This window comes from Eutrigla gurnardus (assembly GCF_963514095.1).
Source record: "Eutrigla gurnardus genome assembly, chromosome: 15".
Classification (NCBI taxonomy): domain Eukaryota; kingdom Metazoa; phylum Chordata; class Actinopteri; order Perciformes; family Triglidae; genus Eutrigla; species Eutrigla gurnardus.
Window position 1 is genome coordinate 17,411,193 of NC_139938.1, and position 21,053 is coordinate 17,432,245.

General features: G+C 42.3%; 2 protein-coding genes across 3 annotated transcripts in view; one reads left to right on the plus strand and one right to left on the minus strand.

Moving 5' to 3' along the window:
• Positions 1 to 21,053, plus strand: part of cUnh5orf24 (chromosome Un C5orf24 homolog) — a 113,851-nt gene that overhangs the window by 34,594 nt on the left and 58,204 nt on the right. The window lies entirely within an intron of this gene.
• Positions 2,261 to 13,971, minus strand: pitx1 (paired-like homeodomain 1). Of its 2 annotated transcripts, XM_084029364.1 has the most exons (4): positions 13,859 to 13,971; positions 12,801 to 12,855; positions 6,683 to 6,885; positions 2,261 to 3,534 (listed from the first exon to the last, which is right to left on the minus strand). In XM_084029364.1, exons 2-4 carry the CDS (start codon positions 12,844 to 12,846, stop codon positions 2,992 to 2,994), a joined length of 792 nt encoding a protein of 263 aa, XP_083885490.1. In that variant the 5' UTR covers positions 12,847 to 12,855; positions 13,859 to 13,971; the 3' UTR covers positions 2,261 to 2,991. The 2 variants fall into 2 exon arrangements, with proteins under 2 accessions (XP_083885490.1, XP_083885489.1); XM_084029363.1 differs by lacking the exons at positions 12,801 to 12,855; positions 13,859 to 13,971 and adding an exon at positions 7,970 to 8,387.

Consider the following 21,053-nt stretch of genomic DNA (forward strand, 5'->3'; position numbering starts at 1 on the left):
AGTTGAGATTCTGTACAAATTCTTGAACAAATTTGTTAACAAATGACACAAAATCAGTTGACGGGTGGTTTCGGGTAATTCAGACTCGGTATCACCAATTTGTTGACATATTCAAGATAAATTAAACATTTTCTTGAGTTATAAGACTTCAGAAAAGTCTGTGATGACCTTTTAAAGGAGCGAAATGTTTTTTTTTTTTTTACAGTGAGTGAGTGAGGAAACACACATTTTATATTATTATCATTATTACTATTATTGTATATCATATTCTGTTCCTTGCAGTATCTTTAATCATTCAGCTGAGGAGGGGACTTCCTCACCAACGTTAGTTCAAATATTTACCGGCTATAATAAAGCGGCGTGTTGAACTTTGCCCTCCAGGCTCAGGCGCGTTCACGATGCCGCGCCGTCCTATATTTATAACCGGAAACGAGCATTACGGGCTAAATATCTACGACAGCACGCGCGCTTTGTTTTCGTTACGAACCGCCCTCTCGTCAAACATCTCCAAATCAGAACGCAATCACAGCCAGTGAAAAAAATACGCTCTGGCCCTCCGTGTGCGCGGGCGCGCCCTCGCGCGCTGCTGATGTTGTGACCGTTGTTGCTTGTAAAAGCAGCGGTGGACGTGACGTCAGCGACCAAAGAGCTCCTAAGAGTTCTTAAGCATTGCAGGTAAAAATATTATTGGAATATAAGTGAGGTAAAGGAGGAATACTTAAAAGGTCAAGACGCCAGATACACTGAAAATATTGTTACATTTATCATAAAAGAACCTCAAGATTCACAAATAATGTCTAATATATAATAATAGAATATAATCCTATATAATATAGATCATTATAGAGGAACTAGAAGAATTACCAGAAGGCCACAAGGTCAAGAGAATTGACTCCTGAGGGTCGGAAACACTTTGGTGAAATATTCTAGTAAATAAAAAAAAGGTTTAACATTATCAGACGCATTAAATGAATATAATAAAATAGTTGAGGAGAGACCAACATAAAGTAACATTTGAGGTTCAGAGATATAAGTTACAGTAAAACGATGAGACTATCATAATTCCTGAGACACATTAATGTTCAACTTATTTATTCATTATAGTAAAATATTCTAAAAGTGCCAAGACACTTTAAGGTAATTCCTAAAAAGCCACCACCAGGTTGAGATAGACTCACCTTTTGGGTTTTAATGGTAAACATATTTTTCGGGGGTTATTTTAAATCCAAATAAAAACTCTTTGCAGACTGTTTTCCGTTAGTTTGTTGACTTGTAGGTCTAAATCAGTATCATATAATTCTCCTGTTTTATTGCTCATTAGAAGCCTGTTTTACATGTGATGGTTTATTCAAGTGTTGCCTCTAATCCCAACATCCTCCCTCACTATCAGTCAGAGCACACAATCACCACGCCGCGCTAATATCACCCTGAATGCTGAGTCATATAGATACGGCGAGTTCTGCAGGTGTCACACCGACAGATACGGTATTGATCCATTCAAGTGAGTTTGCGCGTGCACAATTAAACATACATATTTCCCCCCTTTGAGGCATTTTGAGACGCGAGCTTTTATTTTATGTATTGCTAAATACAATATAAGTACATAAATGTCTTCAACTCATCTAATTTTTTTCTCATCTTCTGATTAATGTAAAATATGAAGGTTGGTTATAATAATTCCCTAAAATGGAAGCGGGAGGCCCAAATAAAAAGTTGAGAAGAGAGTGACTCCAACTTTAACCTTGTGCGCTATGATAGTATAAATAATAATAATTATTATTATAATAAAACATTTCGACATGGAGCCTATATTATCAAATAAAACCACACGGATGCATGTTGACTGATGGGTATAATATGGTGTTTATCAGATCCTCCAAATAAAAATGCCCCGCAATATTAAATAAGGCTTTAGGCAATGAGCCTCTTAATTCCTAGACATATTTGATATTAAAGTCAAACTCAAGTGGATTTATTTCCCCCGTTGAGAAAATAAAGTGAAAAAAGCAATAAAGCAGAGGAATAAGCTTCAAAATAAACACTTATTTAAAAAAATAAAATTAAATGTCGTGGTTGAAGCCCAGATTCTACTGTTAGTCCCCATTTAATCCTTAAAAATCTTCATATTCCTGAAGTAATCCCCCTTTAAAGATATTTGCTCCTCTTCTGGGTAAATAATAATGATAATAGTAATAATACTGTCCCATTGTTTTTTCAACTCCTCTAAAACATACGTGAAATAAACCTCTCTTTTCCTGGAGTTTATTCAAACAAACATGTTACCATAATCACATGAGGACTTTGAATCACCTTTTTTTTCGTATACAGTTTCGGCTAATGAACGCAGTATTCTGCGCATACTTTTACATTATCGTACAAAACACGTTGCACTCACGTTTAAACATGCGGGATTTTCTATTTCAGCAAACCAAAGAAAAGAAAAAACATAAGTCACGGAGTCCCAACGGGCCGGTGCTCCCTGCATAGACGCTAAATAAGCACACAGAAGCAGTATAAAATAATATGTACAATATAGGCGAACTTCCTCTCCCAGTCTGGATTCATGATATGCTCGACATTATTATTTTTTTTAATGTTCCTTTTCTTCCCCTCAGCCAGTCTTCAAGCACAAAAAGAAAAGATCCCATCGTTTCATATTAGGCCTGTATATATTTACATTTACATATGTACAGTGCAGCAATGTAACTTCATCGTTTAAAAAGAAAGAAAAAAAAAAAAAACCTGGACTTTTTAATCTGCTGTGCAAGTTCATCGGTAAACACATACAACCCGCATACTCCATTTTTCTTTTTTTGTGTTTTTTTTGTGTGGAAAAATGATCGCAACTAATCCAGTTTAGTTGTCTTTGTTATTTTATTCTTTTTTATTTATTTTTTTTATCCCCATCCGCCGCGGGTTTGAGCTCCGACACCGTGTCCGTCCATCACATAAACTCTATTTATTCTACTTATTTGGGGTGGCTCTGTCCCGTCAGCTGTTGTACTGACACGCGTTCAGGCTGGAGCCGGGGCTCTGCAGGCTGCTGTATCCGAACGTCGGGTGCTGCTTGGATTTCAGTCTCAGCGTGGCCAGGCTGGAGTTGCAAGTGTCCCGGTAAACGCTGTACGGAGAGCCGGGAGGCCCGTACGGACACGCGGACGGCGACATGGCCGAGTTGATCCCGGACGTGCCGATCCCGTTCAGGTTGTTGAGGCCCGGGGTGGGCATGCCCGGCACGGCGGAGTGGCCCATCCCGGACGCCATGCTCATGGAGGAGATGGAGTTGGGCGCCGCCGAGAACATGGACTGCGAGGTGAGCGGGCTCATGGAGTTGAAGAAGGTGAAGTTCTTGGTGGACAGCGGCGCCGGGGCCAGGCCCTTGTTGGTCCAGTTGTTGTAGGTGTAGGCCGGGTACATGTCCTCGTACGGCTGCATGAGGCCGCTGAACTGCGGCAGGTAGCTGTTCTTGCACAGGTCCATCTGCTGGTTGCGCTCGCGCTTCCTCCACTTAGCCCGGCGGTTCTTGAACCACACCTGGGGGAGAGACACGTGGTTATTAGGCGGCACCGGAGGAGGCAGACACCCACCCCCCAAAATAGTTACTTATTATTATCTAAAAATCAAGATTAATGTGGCACATCCAAACGTTATGTCAAAAAATCAAATAATAATAATTAAGAGACACTAGATACGTTTTTTTCTGTTTTTTTTTTTAACAAGTAAGGTGACCTTGGTTGTTTGAAACATTATTATTATTTTTATTATTGTTATGAATATTTAATTAATTAAGAATCGTCTTTTGTCACAAAATCCAGCTCTCCATGAATAAATATTTAATACCGATGGAATTATATTTCTGTTCACTTTTAAAGTCCCCAAATTGCAATTTCTTGGACACACACGCAAAAAAAAAGTGTGTAAATAATTAAAAAAATAATACTAATATTAATCATCTGTGAAAGTTGCATGTCTTGGGGGTAGGACCAGAAAAGTTTTTAATTTCTTCCCTTTTAAACATGAACTATATTATGAGTCATGTATTTATTGCTTAGGATTCTGAGGATCCCATGTGCTTGTTTTTTGCCGTCCTTTTTACTGCTCATTCACTTTATTTAGTTTGTATTATTATTATTTTTTAACATGTTCAATAAAGATTAATAATAAAAATAAAAGTTTCATAACCCGAAGCCCTTAAGCACAATTCCCCAGATCGAAGCCCTTCAGTCCCACATTGATTGACGGTTCTTGAATGCAACAGTTTAATGTTCTCACGTCTGAATATTTGCTTGCAGTAGTTTGTAAACACAAGCAGAGAGCCTTTATTCTCAATTATTATTTGAGGAACACACAAAGGGTCGTTTGCATCGTGGTCAGACTTCTCAGTCACTCTGGATGTTAATTGTATATATGACCACAAAAATCAGTTGGTGCCTATATTTCCATCTAACACTTCGGTCAAGTGTGTTTTTCCTGATGACTGTGGATTTGCTTTTCAGCTCGAACACATCAAACCTGATCCTTATTGTCTTTTCACACTAAAAATGTCTGCACGTTACAGTCAGCCTGGTGTTTTTTAATAAGAGGCGACTTAAACTTCAAACAGTAAAAATCCACTTTAATTTGCCCAAAAGTGACCAAGTAGTTCTAAACAGCTGCGATTTGTTTGCATGTCGCCTATTTATTCAAACCTTAGTTTTAAAGCCACGTTTATGTGACGTGGTTATTTGCGCATGCGTGTGGCATAAGCTCAAAGAAAGACATGTCATTAAATTAACTTTTTGTCCACATTTGCATTGTATTTTAATCTTTTTTATTTATTTTACTATTAAATTCATGTCATAGAAGATTTAAAAAACTGTTTACGTAATGAATGTTGTTGATTAATAACACAATTCAAATTAAACAATAGTAAAATAGCATAAATGTGTCTTGGTTTATACAAAGTTAATTTGTATGAAATAAATGTCTGCGTTGCTTTCGGGTAATATTTCGCCCAGGGCCTATGTGCGTGTGTGCGTGTGTGTGTGCGTGTGTGTAGAGGCTATATCAGTATTTAGGTCAGACATCCCAAAAATAAAAGCCATCAAGTTTACAGCATGAACCGAGCTGTGAAATGAATCAGAGCCGCGCCTCTGGAGATCCTCACGTCGTATCGAAACCTGACAAAAGCTCCGTTCGTCGGCACTCTGAGAGTCATTTTTAATTCGCAGTAGAAACAGTTTACACGTGGAGTCCTTGGAGGCTATTTATGGCCGCGCGGGGAGCGGGGTGCTGCGGACAAATTGTCCACAAAAGACGTGAGCGATGTGACTGAGGCGCGGAGGAACACGCGCATGTGTTTCTTAGCGTCGCCTCGTGTGTGTGAGGGTTTATAGCTTCCTGCTCAAAGCAACAAAAGTACATTAATATAGTATAAATACTAAGAGGTTTAATGGTAAACAATCTGGAAAAAACTCAGCTGAGAAAAAAATAGCTGAGCACTCAAATATCACGCGATCTCCATATATCTGTCAAGCTTGACTCAACACTGATGACCCCGAAAAGGTTAAGACAAAACACTTTAAAATGTCAAAACATTTTCATAAACGCTCCGATATGAATCAGAAATATTCAGGCCACGCGCGGCTACACAACGTTTTCCCTTTCTTCCCTCAAAATCACAGACTGCCTTGTTTGAAATCCCTCCTTCGCCTCCAGAAATGAAAATCCAGCTCGCTAAACTCGTCCTGAGCCTCTTTTTTTTTTTTTTTTTTAACACTTGAAATAGCTGCATGCATTTTTTTATGCCATGTGAGACGGTGGATGTTGCCAGGTCGGGCAGCCAGGCGCCAGTTGCTGTAAACGAACACCAAATGTTGTTTTGTTGAACGCACGTTTTTCTCGGATCCAAGAACACCTGAGTAGAGTGAAAGGCAACGTGTTGGATCAGCTTTTTCTACTTGAAAGGCTTGTAAAGAGTTTAATCTCTGGTTATGATTGGATGTGTCGTCCTACTGCTTGAATAGATATTATCACACGCTGTTAGGTAGATTTGGCTCCTCCACGGGGACAAATAAGGGTCCAGTCAGGTGGTGATGTCATCAAAAGACAAATCCCCCATTGGCTCCACTAGTAGCGCGGATACACCCTCAGAAAAAAAAACGTGTAATTCCCAGCAGATCCAGGTAGTTTAGCTTCCATTTCTGCTGAATTATCAACATGCATACGTTGTTTTCGTTCTGCATGTGGCCGAGATGCGCGCGGAATTAGGTTTTAATAATGAGACTTGGTATATAGGTTCGTCTTTCTGGGTCTCTCTGAATTATATTCGAGTTAGTTTTCTAAAGTCACAGCAATAACCAACTGTCAATTGTCGACTTGTTTTGAATTGCAGATGAAAAAAGCGACACATTTGGTCAATTTAGCATGAAAATCCTTTTGGGATTCAGAAAATTGAGTGAATTCGGCGCAATAACCACACAGTGTGATCTTGATATTAAAGCTGTACCTTTTTTTTTGTAAGAAAACCTTTTTGCTCTTTTTAGATGTATTTATTTCGCGCAACATTTCTTTATTTATTTGGTTCAAGTGTGTTTGGGTTACTTCATTTATTTAGCTGATGGCTTTAAACAACAACTGCTGTGATTTATTTCTCACATCGCCTTTTACGCACGCTTTACGCACGGCTGCTGCTGCCTCTTACCCGGACTCTGGCCTCGGTCAGGTTGGTCCACACGGCGATCTCCTCCCTGGTGCTCATGTCCGGGTAGCGGTTCCTCTGGAAAGTGGCCTCCAGCTCCTGCAGCTGCTGGCTGGTGAAGTGAGTCCGCTGCCGCCGCTGCTTCTTCTTCTTGGGATCGTCCGCGTTCCCGTCATCGCTCCTCTGCTCAGCGCTCCTCTCCTTTTCTGTGGGTCAGACGTCGACAATGAAACATTCCGCAGCTTTTTGGTGCTTGAATAACATTGGAAAAGTTAGTCATTTGGGGTCAAATGCTTCAGACTGAAATTAAGTGCACAAGTGACATTAAGAGGTCAACTACAACGGAAAGTGCCAGCATGAAATACGCAGCCGACGCTTCAAATGAATTATTTAAAAAGTTGGACAATAAGCCACAGAAGAGAAGTGATATATTAAAGCCAAATATTTACAAACGTGTCTGGGAGATTTGTATCGAATCTTTAACACACACCTACACACACACACACACCTAGATCAATATTACTTTCTTCGCGACGAGGTCTGCTCTCTTATCTCCCAACTGCTATCTTGTATTCGTGTTCTGCCTCATTAAACTGAAGGGTCAACACGTGCAAAGGTTAATCACAAGAAACGGGGAATAGTCTCTTCAACGTATACAAAAAAAAACACACCATCTTTGTATTACTATTATTATTTAAGCGTCATAAATAATTCAAGCAAAACCAGGACATGAGTAATAAACCACTTTCAGCCATATTTTCTTGAGATGCAGCAAAATATATTTTTTTCTTAAAAAAAAAAAAGAAGAAGAAATATGGCCAAGATGAAGAACATAAAAGCTTCTCTGAGAATAGTTAATAGCATGCAGACCTTCTGGCTTTGAGTTTAGATTGGTTGATGGCCTCAGTATTTATAGTTTGTTTTAATGCATTTACTGACAGCCGGCCAGGCTATTCTGCACATTCTTCCCTGACAGACCTCTGGATGCTGCCAAGTGTTTGGTTCAGCCAGAGCAATAAACAAACAACAAAAAACAGACTATTCCCCTGTTCTATTGTATTGTTGCGCATTACGCGCTGGAAAAGGAAAAAAAACAAAAAAAAACAGCCAAGGAGTTTTGCTGCTTTTCCTCCGTGTGTGTGTGTTGCAGCAACACGCGGAAATAAACACCGCAGCGGGAAGAAGCGAGTCTAACATCGGTGTCGTCTGGACGCATCCAACGCGCTCACGGAGACGTAAAACCCAAGCTGTCGATGCACTCAGAAGAAGGAATGGAGTTTAGCTGTATACCTGCCAGCTCCGTGTCCGAAGACTCGCTGCTTGAGTTCTCTAAAGTCTCCCGGCTGCTGGTTGACGTTCTCGGTAAATTAAACGCGGGGGCCACGTCGCGGGCCGCCGGTGCTCTCACCGCCTCTGCGATTCTGTCCAAATTCATCCCACCTTTTCAAGAGACGCGTTATTAAAAACAAAAATCAGATGGGGGATGAATTCCTGAGGAGCGCAAAGCTGCAAAGCTTTTTTCCTTCAACAGCTTCCAAAAATCCCGCAGCTTCTAGACGCACACCACGACATGAGGGGACGAGAAGCTCCACGGAAGTTCTTCCAAGACGAAAAGACTCGTAGGTGAAGTAAAATAAAAACCACACAGCTGCTTTCCCCCTGCTCATACATGGATGTCGGCCCGGCGCGCTCTCTCCTTCTCTTCTTGCCCGCTGTGACTGAGAGGAAACTCCGGCTCTCCAACCCACACGCGAGACCCACCCATCTCCCGTGTTCCACCTCCTCCCCCCCCAAAACCAGCGAGTCCCACCCACTTAGCCGGCCCGCTGCAAGAAGACAAGTCTGACGTCAAGCTCAAACAAGCAGGGGAAATAGTGCCGTGTGATTTTTTTTTACTTTTTTATTTATCTGAGGTTTGATTTGGATCAGAAACCTTCTATCGCGTTTTGGGTCCATGTGAATGAATCCACGTCATGCTGCACTTACACGGCTCAATGTTGGACTATTTTAACTTTTAAAGCAGACATTTTTTGCAGCGTTCGTTAAAAAATAGAAGAAAAAAAACACACAAATCTATTTTCAGTCTGCAGCGTTCTACTCTTTAGGAGTAAAATGGGCCTTTTATTCGTGCAGGCATGTTTGAATTCTGTCCAACGGGGACGCAGCTGGGTGCGTTTACACACACACACACACACACACACACACACACACACACACACACACACACACACACACACACACACACAATGTGCTGTATATCTCGGATATGTACCGAGCTGAATAAACATTTGCCATCCAACACGGGGCCTGCCCTGTTACTGTTTCCTCGGTTTGAAAAAGTGAACGATATGAATATGAGTGTGCGTGCGTGTGTGTGTGTGTGCGCGTGAACAATGACTCGCACTGTAAACTGCCAAGTGTCGCTCTGTAGGCTCATTGTTTCACTTTAGCACACAATCGGGATAATAAAACCCATGAGGCTCCTAGCAGGACAAACACAAGGCTGATCGATTGGTTGAATAATAATCAGTTATAAGCAGCAGATTATAATTAATAACTTTAGTAAAAAATGTTTCTACAACTTCAACAGAGTGATCCCACTACACTGGCTGGAACCTCTCGTTCACGAAATCCCGTTTTGATTGATAATCCTCTAATGTGATCGGATTACAGATAACCCGAATGTGGACGGCTGCCTTCAGTCCGTTCCGCCGGCGCGGACGAGCACGCGCACATGGCAGCCAAAGTCAATTAGAAAATAAAAGAAACCCAAATCAGATGTACTTCTGGTCTAATTCTGATCCGTCACACGCATGCACAGCGCGTGCCCCAGCCGTCTGCGCGTCCATGTGCGCGGAGCTGCATTGCTTCGTCCAGATGTTTTATTCTAGAACAAAAACGTGCAGTAAAACTTGCATGGATTCTGCAACTGCGCCACAAATGAAACGTCTTTTCTTCGCGAGGAAGAGGAGGGAACGCGCGTGCACACAAACCCCGCGGAGGAACGAAAGTCTTAATTAGAATCAGATCGGAGGCAGGTTCCTGCTGGCGCCAGGTGAGGCCTAATCATGGAAGGTTTAAGTAGACGTGTTGCATCTTGGGAAGTCAGGGGTATAGTTTTTTTTCTTCTTTTTTTTCATTTATGAAGTGTTTTTCTTAATGCAACATTCAGACTTATTGTGCCTTTAATTGATCCCTGTGTGGGTTAAATGTCCGTTTTTAGTACGAGTGCGCATGTGTGGACCGATAGCAACGTTTCGGGGTTGAATCGTTCACTGCATTAGTCATTAAATCACATTTTAAACCCAAAAGAAGGCCCATTTTCCAATTTTCTTTTTGCTAAATAATGAAACAAGCCAAACCTTCAACACTTAAGGCAAATAAAACACAACATGTCCAGGGTGGGCCATTGTGTCTCTGCGCGATTAAGCAGCAAACCAAACGTCAATTTAGCATTTTCCTTTTTTTAAAACTCCAGATTGGTAAAGCTGTAAGTCTCTCCTGCAACATGAGACCGGCTGATCCTGCTGGCTGGTTCGGCTTGGAGCCTACATGTGTGGGGTGAAAGCGCACCGGCTCAGGCCTCCCCCCGTCTGGGACTCGGACCGTCACCGGCGCCAGTCTCGAACATTGTAAGACAGTGACTTCTGACATGAGATCCCCGTCCGACCGGTAAACTGCCCCGAAGGCCTTTTCAAAAGACAATTGTGCAAGCTCTCAGCGATCACTTAGCCCCCCCCCCCCCCCCCCCCCCATCTATATTCAGCCTCAGCGTGTTCCAGTGGGACTCACATTAAGGCCTCTGAACTGTTCTACTGCCAAACTAATTAATTAGAATTCTGAATATCTAGAAATTGAATTAAACAATCCTATTTTTATTTATAGCGATGATTCTTGGACTCACAGTGGCCCGCTGTGTGCACTTACAGGCCTGTAAGGAGTTCGATCCACACCGAAGTGCCCCTTGGCAAAAAAAAACACACACCAATCAGTGCGCAGACAAGTGCGTAAAAAATAGTTTTGAAGAGATAATTGGCGCAGGAAAAGACACATTCAGCTGCAGCGAGTGATTTTTTTGTTGTTGCTGAAGATGTATTCTGTAAAAAAAAAAAATACATAAATGTTGACCTCGAGGCGCTGGTCATCCCATCGAGACAGCAGGTGGTATTTACTATGCAACCGAAAATCTAAATAGGTGCTCATCGGTGTAAGTGTGCGTATCTGTGGGAGTGCACACGGCTCCGCGCTGTTCTAAAAGCAGCCGGCAAACCGTATGCTGGAAAACACACAGATGTTTTTCCATATTACATTTTGAGAAATACATAGATAGAAATCTGTTGCAGGGAATCACAGCTTTATGTTGAAAAAGTCCTCCTTTTTGAATCTGACTGGATCTCAGAGCAGCAGGAGAGAAGTCACAATAAACCCGCTGACCCTTACAGGCCTCCATAGGAATATTAAAGGATTTACATCACATGGAGATGTTCTATGGAGGGGCTCCTGTGATTCTACCTTCCCTCTGTCCTCCAGCAGATATTACAGGCTGATAAATGGAGGTAATCTAAATAGGCATGCCTCCTCAGCCTGCATCCCTGCTCCTCCTCTGCTCTGGAGGGCACTTGCGTGTGATGGATGAGTTAAAAAGCCTTTCCATCCGGCAGGACAGGTTAAAGGCCAGTGGAAATGCAAACACTCATATTTTTCCTCCAAGAAGTGAAAATAAACTCTGCGACCGCCGTTAATCACACACCAAAACACACATAATAATACAGTGGTTTCTTTTCTTTCTGCCTCTCTTAACTGTAAGGCAACCAAACAAAGTAAAGCGAGAGCCACGGGGGCCAGAAAGCGAAGCTTAGCGCATTGAAAATTAAAGCTGGCGAGCAGATTCAAAGGCTGGACAGCAGTGGATGTAACTGGACACGGCGTAACTGGAGAAGGACAGCTGATTATTTCCTTGGTGATGGTGTACTTGTTGGGTCCAAGGCCTGTTTGACCTGGAGCCTGACAACCAGCAACCTCACAGGGGGGGGCAGGTGTAAATACAACAATCATAGTGGGAATAGAGAATAAAGAAAGACGGCTTTAAAAACTCTATAAATGTAGGATTTTCTGGTGCACAGTGTTTTTTTTTAGAAAAACAAAAGAGGTTGAGTTGAGGTGGAATGAATCCTCAAAAATACATATTTGTCGCACACAAAAAAGGGAGTCATTAACCTCCAAAAAACACACAAAAACAATAAAAAGGCACATTTGTTTGTCTGCAACATAATTCCACTGTAACTTTAATGAAGCCCCATTCTAAACAGAATGTCTCAGCCTGTTTGTCTTCATCATAATTATGTTTCCCATTTAGGTCGTGCTATTTAGGACCTGACCTTTTTAAGTCGAAGCTGCTTTATTATTAAAACGATGATTTCCTGAAAGAAAATGCATTTAAAAGGGGGATTGTACCACGAGCTCACGTGCGTGTCTAAACGTTTCAAACCGCGCACATTTTCCAAACTTCTCACGTCTTTATGTGATGGCCTTTCTTTGGTCTGTGATTAAATCCAGGTTTACCGAAAAAAAACCCTCCTTTTTGAAATTAGAAGAGAGAAGCTTAATTTGTTGTTATGAGAAAAATATGACACGCAAACTTCTGAATGGAGCTTTTTTTTTTATTGTTGTTGTTTTGCTGTCTATCTGGCTTTAAAGGTTTTTGTTTTTCAAATGGCAAAAAAAAGGAGACTCAGGAAATCATGACGCACGCCATAATGAAGCCGAAGGCTGTAAATAAACCTCAACTATAGGCTGCGTTGTTCAAATGTTGTCTGCTTTCATTTGATTTGCGCACGCTTGTATTTGCACATAATAATCTGATGTGTCCGCATATCATCGTGTCGTAAATGCCGCCGCGCGTGCATGCATCCATTCATTAATATCGGGAAGCAGATCCTCGTGAACCCGCACGGACTGCCGGTTTTTTGTTGTTGTTGTTGCCAATAACAAGTTCTGATCTTACGCCAAAACGTAGAGAGGGGTCTAGGCCCGCACTTGGACCGCAGCATCCCCTTGTTTCTGTGTTTTTTATAATCTATAATGTGATATATTTAAGAGTTGTGAAGAGAACACGTCATACCTGTGTCGCCACAAGAAATCGCATTCTTCGACAGATTCAGTTCCATTCCAGTTTCCTGAAAAACACAAGAAGAAAGCTGTTTCAGAAAATAAAACCCCAAACAGTCTATAGATTTAACATAAATAAATAGTAAATAAAATACATTAATTTTCCTCTCTTTAACCAAATATTTTACATGACCTTTAAAAAAAAAACGTATTCTTTAAATGAATAAAGAATCCTGTAAAATAACGTTTCTTACAGGAAACTGTTTATTCATGTTAAAAATCCTTTTGCATCTGAATTCCCCAACACATAATTATTATATATGGACAATTCCGACACACACACACTCACACACACACACACACACACACACACACACACACACACACACACACACACACACACACACACACACACACACACACACACACACACCATTGTTTTGGGCCCTCAGTATCGTCCCTCACCCACAACATCACAACGTTTGCCTTTGGCATTAGAGCACCACACACACACACACACACACACACACACACACACACACACACACACACACACACACACACACACACACACACACACACACACCCCTGTTATGTCCTCAGTAAATCTTCCTCATCTCCTTCTGTCCCTCCGCGTTCACGCTTCTTTGGCTCATTTAAGGCGTCAGTCAGGATATTATGGGGAAATAATAAAGAGTGCATGTGGCCGTCACTGATGCGCGTGCACTCCCAACACCACGGGCTCTATTTTAGCTGCTAACTGATGGTCATTTCCACAGAACAGTTTACCACCACGAATCGTCGCTGTGCGTAAAGATGCCTCCGCTCAGTCTCCGGTCACTGCACTCTCTCTGATCCCAACGAGCCGACATGCACGCGCTCATTAACGGAGTCAGCCTCCATCAACATTTCATTGTCTCCATCGTGCTTAACGCGGACACGCGCACCACTCATTTGGCAACACCTGATCCTAAAACGGTCAAGATGCCAGCCAAGCGTCTGGCCGATTCCCTGAGCTGAAATACAGCGACGCACAAGGTGTGTGTGTGTGTGTGTGTGTTTTGTACTCACCAGTTGGTGCCCAGTAGAGGCAGACGACAGAAAAAAAAATGAGTAAAGCCTCAGAGTTTCCCCATGCAGGTGTTCAGTAAATCCACTTCATGCGCGTAAACGCTGCGTCCGCGATAATCAGCGCGCTTTGGTTGAGTCTCTGCGGCGCTGCTTTGGTTTTCTTCACCAGCGCTCTGCAGCACGCCTCGCGCTGACGTCACGACACCGCAACAACCCCCTCCCCCCCTCCTTACCTCCCCTCTTCCCCCGGTGTCATCCTCTGTATCCCCGCAACCTCAAGCCTCCTCTTCATCATTCATCGTGCTCTCAAATAATACATTAATATATATTTTTTTAGATCATCAACAAATTCCACTACTTTATAACAAAAATCAATAAAAAGTATAATAATTTAACAATATGAAATATAATGATAGCGATATGACAACAATAATTATATTATTGTTAATAATAATTATCATAATAATACAAATAATGCAGTTTAATTCAGTTTTAAAAACGACCCATGCTCATATTTTCCTCCCACGTTATTATATGCGATCAGCGGCTGTGAAGAAAAATCATGTTTTGGTTTGGAAAATTGAAACTTAAGTGTTTTTATGATCTCATCATTTGTGTGCAATCAATACAGATTTTCTGCAAACTTCCAACCGCTCTGAACATAAATATTGTGTGCTCAGTTATTATATATTATTATGGTCTGCCGGTTGCGAATGAAAACGTCTGATATTCATATTCTCGACTTGATCTTGATTTAAATATTAATATAATAAATGTGTTGCTTTGCTTTCCACACACACATTCCTGGTTACAGCTGGCCGCAGGTACTTTCTATATAAATAGCCTAATTAATTCACAGCCGGTTTACAGTTTGCTTGGGCACTAATAATGTTTGTCTTCAGCAATAAGAGGCCTCAACGTTGAAGCCGCATGGCTTTTGTTCGCGGATGATTATTCAAACAATTGTTAACATCCTAATACACACAACGTTTTGCTCTGCTGTTGGTTTTAACATGAATCAAAACATGTTTAATTCCATTTGTTCTGCAGCCTTAAATGCTGCGCGGGAATTCGGCTGAAGTTTTTGCTTTTAATAAATAAACAAAGCTGGAAAATAATTTATATTTCTTGAAAGAAAATGCTTCAGGCCTTTGTGCGTATTTGAGCAGCAGCAGACAAACAAAACGCAAACAGACGGAGATGAAACGGGTTTGTAAATAATTTGGCTCGAGCTAATAAAGTGATTATTCTGCGCATTTATTAATAAGCGCTTCAGCTCGGTTGTAGCGGTGGAGGAAAGCCCTACAAAGAGGCAAAGTAGGGCCTAACAGGTCACAAGTAGCGGGGATTAAAGTCGGGTTAGACTCAGCCGTGGGTGGGCTGCATCACTGATTGAGGCTTTTAATGAATAAAGCACATTTAACACAGAAAGTAGAGCCCTTCATCTTTCCCGCAGCGCTGAATGGAGACGCGCTCTCGTGGATTTGAAACGTGCGCGGCCACGTTGCGCGGGCCCACGCACGGCCAGTCTCCCACCGCAGCGGCGGCTGTGCGGCGGAGGAATATTTCCAGCTCCACATACTTGCTTTACAAGCTCCTTTTTGGCCCGAGACATGGGAGAAAGTGTGAAATTTGTCCCACCCTTACACTTTCCTTTTAAACTCGGCCAAGAGCTGCGCACGAGGCAAAGCCCGGCTCTGAGAGCGGGATCCCGGGGGGATTAAAGGGGAGCTGCGGGCCTCCCTCCAGGACACGAACGAGACCTCCTTCCCATGGTGCCTCTCGGAGTCACGTCAGCTGTTTTACTCCTTTTGTCAAAATGGACGCACAGGTGAGATGCAGTGATGTCATAGTGTGAGGAGGCAGGGACGTCCAGGTGTTTACAATGACAGCCAGCAGAGGACTTTACTTGATTTTTCTGTCATATAAAGTCAAAATGACACATACATTTAATATAATAGCTTGTTGCACCTGGAGGTTAACTAACCGACTCGTGTAAAATGACTGCGACTCAAAGTCTGCACCGAGGTCACCACAGCTCCTCAGCATGGAACTGTATCCACAAAATAGTAATAATATGCAAAATCAGCCCCGTAATTGTCTGCCTGAGAGGCCCAGCATTGCTAAATAATGAGTCCTACACACACACACACAAACACATAAACACACACACACACACACACACACACACACACACACACACACACACACACACACACACACACACACACACACACACACACTCTCTATAATTAGGCAGTAGGCAGGCAGGTAGAGGAGAATGCTATACGATTACTCAACGAGTGACTGGAGGAGTTAAGTAGTGCCCTGAAGGTGAGTCCGTGGCCTCGTCTCTCCTGTGCAAATAGGTGGAGGGATTATTTTGCCAGTTCTGGAGTGTGTGTGTGTGTGTGTGTGTGTGTGTGTGTGTGTGTGTGTGTGTGTGTGTGTGTGTGTGTGTGTGTGTGTGTGTGTGTGTGTGTGTGTGTGTGGAGGTGCATCTGTGGTCAGGACCTGTCTGATGGTTAGCCCGCAGCGTAAATAGTTATTCCTAAATAACAGAAGGGCTGATGCACACTGGAAAAGGTGGAAAACAAGCTCACACCCCACCAGGAGAACAGTGTGTGTGTGTATGTGTGTGTGTCTTTGTGTGTGTGTGTGTAGGATATGTTTAACATGCAAAAGCGTCACACACACTTGCTTTTTAAATTTTTTTTTTTTTTACCTGAATTTGGTTCAGAATCAGATGTTGTAATCTGGGTTCCTACTTTATTCTCCTACATGGCTCCTGGCGAGCTCAGGGGGCATCAGAGGGCATCAGAGGGCAACAGGGGGCATCAGTGAAGGCCTGTTTCCACTAAGCGAGGAGCGGAGACCAGGCTGCCCAGTCGATAACACAGTCTTAATATATATTTACTGCATAAAGTTTCCACCACTGTGGGTATCTGTCCATTTCAAAAACATGTGAGCGGACGAGGATGACGTCACCCTCTCATCACTGGGGTTATTATGAGGAATGGATGCTTCCCAGTTGCTCTTTTTTTTCCTTCTTCTTTTGAAGCAGTCCCCCTTGAAGTGTGTTGAAAACGCAGATGTCACAGTTTCCAATCGGCAGTGAAATTAGTGATGTTTTGATTGCGCAGGGCTCGGAGATTACCAACGTAAACAGGTCTGGTGCATGGATCATCATTTCAAGACCAAGTATCATCCCTTTTTTCCACGTTAATCCAAACTCGGCGGGCCTCCTCGGCTTAGTGCTGATGAGAAGCGGACGTCCAGCTTCCAGTTTTTCATCTGAGCATAAACCTAATGTTGGCTAAAGTGATGTTTCCCTTTTTTAAAAAAAAAAAAAAGAAGCCCACCACCAGAACTGGGCAGCTCTCACAAAACCATCTTTCCATCACTTCTTTTAGCTTCATAAGCAATACATACAATGCCACCTTGTTTCGTTCCAACATTTTTACATCTCTTCAAGACTTTTTTTTTCCTGTCAGATTTTGATAAATGTTAGAGCTGTACACTCCTCAACTAAACATTTTCTTTTGCAATTTTGCACCAAAAAGCATCTCCTCACTCATTGGCTGTTGGTGTGAACATGCCAGTACATCCTGGTCCTGGAATAATTCACTCATGTCTTCAACGCTGCAGAACATTAGTGGCTTAGTCTCATAGTGAGCAGAGATACCAAAAATATTTTGTGGAATATGCGTATAAAATGATATCTAGAATATTTCCATTTGACGTGACAGTATCAGAAATGTTTTCTTGATTAAATCAATGAAGAAAAACAAAGTGTACAAGAGACGGAGGATTAAGTCATTCAGAGCATGTTGCCGCCTTTATGAGGTCATGATTATGGATGACACATGTTTGCTGCTATATTTATGCTCTGAATATCGTAGAGGAACCTTTAACACATCATTTATGACTAAAAATCACATTTTGTGATAAAGCCGTAGATTTCTCTTCTCAATTTTCTACTTCTTGTGGCTTTATTTCCCTTCAAACGTGACACCAGAGGTTAATTTGGGCCGGTCTAAGTGAAGCTGTTTTTTAGGGGTGGGTAAAAATATTGATACGGCAATATATCGCGATACTTTGCCGCCCAATACAATATCGATTTTTCAACTCCAAAGAAAGTTTAGACACGTTGTGAATGCAGTACTTTATACTTTTTCATTTTATTTTCAATATTTATTCCAGTAAATTTTAATGGGAATTTATAAAATGGAGAGCCTGTTTTGAATGAAATAGTTTTGACTTAATTTGTCCTCTGATCAATATCATCTGATGTACATATAAGATGTTTTCATCTTTATTTATATCACGATATCTTGATACGTATCGTGACCAAAGTATCGTGATACGTATCGTATCGTGAGGTTCTTGCCAATACTCATCCCTACTGTTTTTTAAAATCAAATGAGACCAAGGCAATATGTATTTTTTTTTTTGTATAAAAACCCACAGCTGTGTCTCTGCTTCCTGTGTCACAGCATGGAAATGAAAGATCTTCAACATTAAAATGATTTGCAGGAATCCGAGTGACCTGCTCCCTTTTTTTTCATGTTATCAGGCCAACTGAAAGCTGAGAAAGACACGACGGCAGCAGCGGGGACACACAATACAAATAGGTCCTCCAGGATTGGGTCCCAGCAGGAGTTCAGGTCCAGAGGCAGAAGTCTGAGACAATAAACCATCGCCGTGCTCGGCACAATAAGATCTTAAGCTGGGGATATTTATCCCACAATGAGCTTTCCATATCTGTTTATCCCTTCAATCCACTTGCATCTATAAATGATAAAAAGCTAATCCAGAGGAACAGGCCTGCTTTGTATTCAGAAACACCTTGAGCTGCTCACTCACTGAGGGGAGTTCCTATTGGACACAATATCATTGATAATTGCTGAAAACAGATTTCCAATATCAGTAGGAGGGAAAATATACCCCCCTCCCCCCACTACGCAGTTTTCTTTTTTGGTTGTTCAGTTTTGATAAATTGTTTTATTTACTGTCTCCCTCCAACATCTGGATTCTGGCCTCTGGAGCGGCACACAGCACTGAACAAGCTTGGCTGTGCTTCGGCGAGCTCGGAGATTTATGGCGGAGGCTTATAGCACTCTGCTGTGTTTGGGATAGCGTTGCCCTGCGCCGTCCCACTAAGATCACTATACTCCTCCCCTGCTTCCCCGCTTTCAATCCAGCCTTTGGCTCATCGAGGAAAACTGTCCGACCCCCCCCTCCCCGTCTGCTTCTGTCACAAGCGAGGGACAATAAAACCACAAGGTCATGTGGCAGCTCTGATTACAAGAGAATGTTGACTGTTCGGTTTGCAGCAAAGAGGCTCGGCTATCGTGTGGTTGTTTTCAAATTTGGGGTGATTTAAGTGATCTTTAAGTAATACAAACTGTGAAATAGATGGATTTCTTTGCCAAACCCAACTATTGACGAATGCCCAGCGATCCGACAAAGGTTTATCCAACAAAATTGGAGAAACCCTAATTTTCTCTGAACCAATTCCGATACAGGAGAACGGACAGGTATAACACCTAAAATTAGACATAGTCCTAGAAGGCTTTATCGTAGGCAGCTGGACGTGCTTTAGGTATTTGAAGACATTTCGTCTCGCATTCAAGATGCTTCAGGTCTGAAGAAAAACCTTCGAAAAACTAAAGCAAGTCCAGTTGCCAGCTTTCAAGGATTACCTTGACCTGAATGACTGAGAACCTTTTTTTTTACGTTTTCCTTCGTGTTCCTTCTTAACTTGACCAGGATCTTCTTCTCAAACCTTTTATCGAAGAAATAGCTTGACGTTTTGGTGAACTTGCTTATTCGCTTTTGGCTTTCTAGAAGATCGTACCACTGTCATGTCTGTCTGTTAAATACAAGTCTACAGCTAGTTAGCTTAGCTTAGCTTAGGTAACAGACTGGAAATGAGGGAAATGGCTAGCTTGGCTCTGTCCAAAGGTAACATTATGGCTGTTAGCTAGTTTTCTTTTGTTTCTTGTACAGAACCCAAAGTGTGTCTGTTTGATGGGCGGTTGTGGGTCTGATTATTGCGGGGCAGTTGCCAAGAGCTGGTTAGTTGTCGGAGCTGGCCTATGCTACGCTATCGTAAGCTAGTCGATAGGTGGCTTTTGTCAGGACAGAGCCCGGCTAGCTGTTTGCACTAGTTTCCAGACTTTTAACAGAACACGTAGAAAGCAAAGTTTCTTAAAGTAATGGGCTCCCTTTTTGGAGGGCAATTACAAACATTTTGCTTGGAGGACTTTGGAACGACACTCAAGAGTTTTTCACACCGGTGAGACTTTCACATTGGATGGGAAAGAAGCTCAAACTAACATTTGCTTGAGGTCGTCTCAGTAAAATTGAGTTATGTCTGTGCTGAAGGTTGCGGTGACATTTTGACTATTGCTGCCAGCGAAGATCTTGTACTTTGTTCTCGGGATAAAAATCTGTTTTCTCTGGCCTGTGTCCAGTGTCGCTGCTCTACTTTCTCATTTTTGGGGCTAAGAGAGGGGAGCGTCTACAATTTTCCATCATTTGAGGGTACATTACCCCCCCTTTGTCTCTCCACCCATCTTCACCAGGGCTGCCCAGAGTGTCTGTAAAATCCTTTTGCAAAGTGTTCCCATAATAAGAGATCAGTTTAAATGTAATGCAATGAGGAATGATTTCTCGATGTTATTTTTGGCTTCAGGACCAAGCACCTGAACCTTACTCGGCACGTATCTTGATAATTGGATTTTTTGGCGCGTGGCCACCGCTAATGTTAGATTTACAGGCGTCGGGTCATGTTAGAACTGTGCACGGCAACCTAATGTTTATAGATGCTCTCTGTCGCATGTTGTGTAACTGCAGATTCTCAGCACCTTGCTCGAGCTGGGCATGTGAAGTTAGCATTACGTAGGGCACGAGAACCGCCAAAGGTTACTCGGGGGAAGGCAGCTGCAGCCTCTGCACCGGGCCTGATACATGTCTATATAAACCGACTGACAGCAGGCTGGAAAAACAACCTGGCAGAGAGAGAGAATGGAAAGTAGAGTGGAGAGTAAACCGTGAAAACGAGAGAGTCCAATCCGACCCACCCAGGTTTCGACCTATAGCTCTCTTTGTATTCTCCTGACACAAAGATTTATTATGCAAACATTACCGTTCCCAAAAATACATATTGAAACAATTTTTCGACAAACAC